A 6,702-nucleotide genomic window follows, 5' to 3' on the forward strand; every position below is an offset into this window, starting at 1 on the left:
CAACAGAGCCAGACGTGTACCCAGAAGCCTCCTACTGCAAGACAAACCCAAGAAAGAAACCAACAAGACTCCACTGGCCATCACATACGGTCCCCAGCTAAAACCCCTCCAGCGCATCATCAGGGATCTACAGCCCATCCTGGACAATGATCCCACACTTTCACAGGCCTTGGGTGGCAGGCCAGTCCTCGCCCACAGCCAACCTGCCAACCTGAAGCATATCCTCACCAGTAACTGCACACCACACCATAGTAACTCTAACTCAGGAACCAATCCATGCAACAAACCTCGATGCCAACTCTGCCCACATATCTACACCAGCAACACCATCACAGGACCTAACCAGATCAGCCACACCATCACCGGTTCATTCACCTGCACGTCCACCAATGTAATATATGCCATCATATGCCAGCAATGCCCCTCTACTATGTACATCGGCCAAACTGGACAGTCTCTAAGGAAAAGGATAAATGGACACAAATCAGATATTAGGAATGGCAATATACAAAAACCTGTAGGAGAACACTTCAACATCCCTGGCCACACAATAGCAGATCTTAAGGTGGCCATCCTGTAGCAAAAAAACTTCAGGACCAGACTTCAAAGAGAAACTGCTGAGCTCCAGTTCATCTGCAAATTTGACACCATCAGCTCAGGATTAAACAAAGACTGTGAATGGCTTGCCAACTACAGAACCAGTTTCTCCTCCCTTGGTTTTCACTCAACTGCTAGAACAGGGCCTCATCCTCCCTGATTGATCTAACCTCGTTATCTCTAGCTTGCTTCTTGCTTGCTTATATATACCTGCCCCTGGAAATTTCCACCACTTGCATCCGAAGAAGTGGGTATTCACCCACGAAAGCTCATGCTGCAAAACGTCTGTTAGTCTATAAGGTGCCACAGGATTCTTTGCTGCTTCAACCAGAAATTGGTTCTAACACTTACATTCAAGGTCATGTACACAATCCCTCTGCAATACCTCTCTAAGCCTCTGTTTCAGTAGTATAGAGCTGAGGTGCTGGAAAGAGGGTGTTATAGTGGTTGTATGAAATTTACATGCATCACCTCTTACACGAGCATGGCAGAAGTAACTTGGACACTCAACTGGATATAAAGGGAAACCTAGTGTTTGCACTAGTCATACCATGAGGATGAAGAGAAGCTGGTAGGATGATCTATATCTCTGGATTCAGACAACACTATTCAGGCAAAGCACTTCAGGTTCTCTTGGAGGGATTCTTGGGGCTCAGATTGTATCACTGGGAGTATTTGGTAAAGGAAAGTCAATAGAACCCAGTTCTGATCAAATTTACACATTTAAATGTGGAATGATGTAGTTGAAGTCACCATTATTGAATTAAGAACCTGGCCCATGTAGCTTAAGAGACAGTGGCATAATTTGGACTCTCGGGAGGTGAGAAATTAATATATAATGAGGCAATGAAATACGTTTATAAATAGCTTCTATGCAGGGCAGATAAATATAATGACCATTTTCACCATGCACTTGCCATGTATTTACATATATGTCATGATACAATGGGCCACAATCAGAAGTTAAGAGCCAGAAAGGGTGTCTGTGTGCAGGTCACAATTGTAAAATCACACAGTGCTCAAGTAGGCTGCGGAACTCAAAGCCACAAGATATCAATGGGGCCAAGAGCTTAGAACCTTTCAAAGAGTGACTGGATGTGTATATGGGTAACCAGAAAATCCAATTCCAGTAATGAGGATTGTTTTTAAAAGTCTTGGAAGGGCCCACAGCTTTCCTGATTTACACCGCAAAATATGTCATACTAGTGGGTGTTGAGGGAAATTTTTCCTGGGAGCAGGTAATCTCATAGCTGCTTATTGCAGGGCTTCTTCCACCTTCCACTGAAGCATCTAGAACTGGCCACTAGATACTGAGCTAGATGGACTGAAGGTCTGATCCAGTCTGGCAGTGCCTATCTTCTTATTAGGTGGTGTAAATCCAATACTATATTTTTGCTGATCTTCCTTGAGCTCCTGGGAGTCTCTAGCATTGCACAGAGAGCAGAATGATATCTCATTATCATCTAGTCACCTGTTCTTTTTCCTTTCAGGAAGGAAAGTCCAAAACTCCTGGAAACTTGCCCTGTACATTATGTCAGCTGTGAATGACACCAAACTCAAATCTGCAATGTTCCTTCTCACCGGGATACCTGGGCAGGAAGACGTCCATCTCTGGATCTCTGTCCCCTTCTGCTTCATTTATGTTTTTTCAGTATTGGGAAATTCAGTCATTTTGTTCATTATAAAAACAGATCCAAGCCTCCATGACCCCATGTACATTTTCCTTTCAATGTTGGCCATCACAGACCTTGGCTTATCGATATCCACCATACCGACAATATTGAGCATATATCTGTTTAACTCTAGGGAGATCAGCCTTGATGCCTGTTTTGCCCAGCTGTTCTTCATCCACTCATTTGCATTCATTGAATCCTCCATACTCTTGTTGATGGCATTTGACCGCTTTGTGGCGATCTCTAACCCACTGAGATATGCTTCCATCTTAACCCTGCCGAGAGTATCTAAGATGGGACTGGTGTGTGTGATAAGAGGGGTGGCCGTATCATTCCCATTCCCCTTTCTCCTGAAACGGTTCCAATACTGCCGAACCAACGTCCTTTCTCATTCCTACTGCCTGCACCAGGATGTCATGAAGATGGCTTGTTCAGATATCACAGTCAACTACATCTATGGCTTGTTTCTTACAGTTTTCACGGTGGGGTTGGATTCACTGCTCATCTTCCTCTCTTATGTGATGATCCTCAAAACAGTGCTGAGCGTCGCGTCCCACAGGGAGTGCCTCAGGGCCCTGAACACCTGCATCTCCCACCTCTGCGCCGTCCTGCTCTTCTACACACCAGATATCGGCTTGTCTTTGATACACAGATTGGGGAAGGGCTCTTCTCCCTTACTGCAGATTGTCCTGGGCTACATCTACTTGCTCATCCCGCCCCTGATGAACCCAATCGTGTACAGTGTGAAAAGCAAACACCTTCGTGCGAGGATAATCAGAGTGTTCGTCATGTGAAAGAGCATTGCTGGCTCCAGCACTGCTGACCTTGGAGATGAAAAACACCGGCCACCTGTTCCTTGATGGACTCTTACATCTGAGACGATATGAGCTACTGTTCTCCACGCTGTAGAGAGGTTCAGACAGGGTTTAAGGGCTGTAAAGATGGCAGAAGAGGTGGTGACGGAGGACAGCTTACTGGGGGATGGAAACCAAGGCAGTCAGCAGCATTCACAAAGGGCTTGTCTACACTACCAAATTTTGTTGATGAAACTTATGTTGACATGAAAAAAATCGACAAAAGCTAAGTCACCAAAGTGAATCTATATTTGCTTCCACTGTAAACAGATAGTGTCCACATTCGAGGCACCATTGACACCAGCGTGAGGAATGCTCTGTGAGTATGTATCCCATAGTGCCTGGTGACACCATTGTGATGTTGCACCCCATAATGCTTTGTGGAAATATGCTTATGAATGTAAATATGACACAACTGGAATATGTTCTATGCTACAAATGCCATGTAACATATCTCTGTACAGGTTATGATCTACTGAATATAGTCATCCTATTTGTATGCATGTGTCATTTTTGTATTCAGTTATGAATATTGGCTGTGTACTTGTTTGTTTTTGAGTAGCCTTAGTAAGGCATTTAGTCAATTTCTTAGGAAAGGAATTTTCAAGTCAAGTGCCCAATCAAGAAACATTTAATGGACAATGGAACCTTGGAAGACTCCAATCAACATTGGTATCCTTTGCGGGTGGAGAGGCTATCTCTTGACTTTGAACTTGGGATGTTCAAGGTAGCATGTGAACAATGGCTTCCACCTGTAAAGTTCTGAGTCACGCATGGTCATGTGACTTGCCCGTGTGATTGCAAAACTCCAGCTTGCAGCTGGATTCTGCATAGGAGAGAGGGGCGGGTCTCTACCCACAAGATAAAGTCTATTTAAGCCCCTGGGAGACCCCTCCATTTTTTCTTCAGCTGGCTAAAGAGATAGCTTCTGCACCCCCAAGGATACCAGAAAGAGACTGGAACCAAGGACAGTAACCACAGGGGTGTGAGTGATTGATGGACCCAGACTAGAAGGAGGCTAGTCTGTAAAAGGAAGCTTACTGGAACATCTCTGAGGGTGAGACTTCATCTGTAATCATTTTCTTACTGTACTAGGTTTAGACTTGTGTGTTTTATTTCATTTTGCTTGGTAATTCACTTTGTTCTGTCTGTTATTACTTGGAACCACTTAAATCATACTTTCTATATTTAATAACATCACTTTTTACTTATTAATTAACCAGAGTATGTGTTAATACCCGGAGAAGCAAACAGCTGTGCATATCTCTCTATCAGTGCTATAGAGGGTGAACAATGTATGAGTTTACCATGTATATGCTTTATACGGGGTAAAACAGCTTTATTTGGGGTTTGGACCCCCATTAGGAGCTGGGCATCTGAGTGTTGGAGACAGGAACACTTCTTAGGCTGTTTTCAGTTAAACCTGCAGCTTTTGTGGGGCGTTGTTCAGACCTGGGGCTGTGTTTATGGCAAGCTAGCATGTCTGGCTCAAACCGGGCAGGGCACTGAAGTCCCAAGGGAAAATGGGCTCGGAGGTAGTCTCAGCACGTCAGTTGGCAGTCCACAAGGGAGTTTCTGTGATCCAACCTGTCACAACCACGTGTTGCTAAGTGTTGTGGAAAGGCAGAAACAGAGTGTGGCGCATCCTGGGACATGCAAAATGTCTCGTCGTGCACTTCTTTGTGTCCCAGCCCTTCAAGGGTTTCCGGCTTCCTTTTGCGCTGTTTTTCCAACTATCAGTCTTTGTAGTGTGCACCACCAGCTGCAGAGAGATAGGATGGATCCTTCACTTCTCTCCTATGCACTGTTAACTGTCGTGAGGATATCGCGCATGGCAGCACAGTTACTCACGAAGTTACTGACAGAGGACAACTCATAGGTGCCCAACATTCTGCCTGATATGGACAGCAGCAACTTATCAGTGCTTTTGGCATTCACAGAGTAGCTGCATACGGTAGACCAGGGTTTGGCAACCTTTCAGAAGTGATGTGCCGAGTCTTCATTTATTCACTCTAATTTGAGGTTTCGCGTGCCGGTAATACATTTTAACTTTCTTAGAAGGTCTCTTTCTATAAGTCTATAATATATAACTCAACTATTGTTGTATGTAAAGTAAATAAAGGTTTTTTAAATGTTTAAGAAGCTTTATTTAAAATTAAATTAAAATGCAGAGCCCCCCCGGACCAGTGGCCAGGACCTGGGCAGCGTGAGTGCCACTGAAAATCAGCTTGTGTGCTGCCTTCGGCACGCATGCCATAGGTTGCCTACCCCTGTTATAGTCTTTTTTCTCTGTTGAAGTCTATGGATTTTTCTGTGTCAGTTTATGACCGGTTACTCCTTAGTTGGTGTTATCTTGTGATGTTAACTTTCCAAAACACCTCCCAGACGGTCATCCTCTCCCGGATTTGATTTAATCAATCATCTTTTAGGGGTGCCAGCCTCCACCTCAGGGTCGTCAATCTGCCCTTCCTCAATCATGGATGCGCATTGATGGTTCTCTGGCATCAATAAGTCTTGATAAGTGTCTTTGCTCCTCCCTTCTTGACCATCTGGTTAACAGTGGCATTCACACCTTATCTTTTCCTGATGCATGTATTCCTCATTCACACAAACAGTCTTTTACAGAGACCTTTGAGAATACAAACAACAGTATTTTATATTGAGCAAAAGACATTGTAAATGAAGCCTTCCTAAATCTTCTAATCAAAACAATTTACATTGGGGCCCAGGCCTTCAACGTTTCTCTAATCTACTTAACAGAGACACAATACAAGATCCTGTCTCTTACTAACTAACCTTACAGCAAAAACTAAAAGGGCCTAATTTCTAATGCATATGGGAAACCGGATCCCATAGTCCCAGAGGGTCATTCCTTTCTGCTATTCAAAAAGGGTGGCTTGCAGAATGAAATCAAATCATACATTAATTCTTATAGTATTATTATAAAATCCTGCTCCTACAATAGTTCTCTGAAAACATCTACTTAGTGTGCAGCAGCAGTCAAGAAAGCTAACAGAATGTTAGGAACCATTAGGAAAGCCAGGAGCGGTACCACGGTTTTTGCCTCCCTAGGCGGCAGCGCTCCTCCTATGAGCATTCGGCGGCGGGGGTCTTTCCGCTCGTCTTCTGAGCACTTCGTCGGTGGGTCCCGGAGCGAGTGAAGGACCCACCACCGAATTTCTGCTGAAGACCCAGAGTGGAAGGACCCCCCCTCTGCTGAATTTCGGCTGAGGGTGGCAAAATGCCACCCCCTGCAAGTCCTGCCACTCTAGACGACTGCCTAAGGTCGCCTAGCGGAAGCGCCGGCCCTGAGGAAAGAGATAGATAGGAAGACAGAAAGTATAATAATGCCACTATTTAGTCCCCCACCGTGGATACTACGTGCAGTTCTGGTGGCCTCGTCTGAAAACAGATATATTAGAAATGGAAAATGTATAGAGAAGGGCAACAAAAATGATCAGCTTCCATCTGAGGAAAAATTTAAAAGACTGGGACTTCTCAGGTTGGAAAAGAGATGATAAGAGGGGATATGATAGTGGTCTATAAAATCATGAATGGTATGGAAGAAGTGAATACGG

General features: G+C 44.4%; 1 protein-coding gene across 1 annotated transcript; it reads left to right on the forward strand.

The window, feature by feature from the left end:
- Positions 1 to 2,128: 2,128 nt before the first annotated feature.
- On the forward strand, positions 2,129 to 6,130 carry LOC120377133 (olfactory receptor 51G2-like; the record flags this gene model as incomplete). Its single annotated transcript, XM_039497022.1, has 2 exons — positions 2,129 to 3,055; positions 6,122 to 6,130. Coding segments are annotated over exons 1-2 (936 nt in total), but the record flags the coding sequence as incomplete, so codon positions are not given.
- Positions 6,131 to 6,702: the final 572 nt, after the last annotated feature.

The sequence above is a fragment of the Mauremys reevesii genome, linkage group 1, assembly GCF_016161935.1.
Source record: "Mauremys reevesii isolate NIE-2019 linkage group 1, ASM1616193v1, whole genome shotgun sequence".
Classification (NCBI taxonomy): Eukaryota; Metazoa; Chordata; order Testudines; family Geoemydidae; genus Mauremys; species Mauremys reevesii.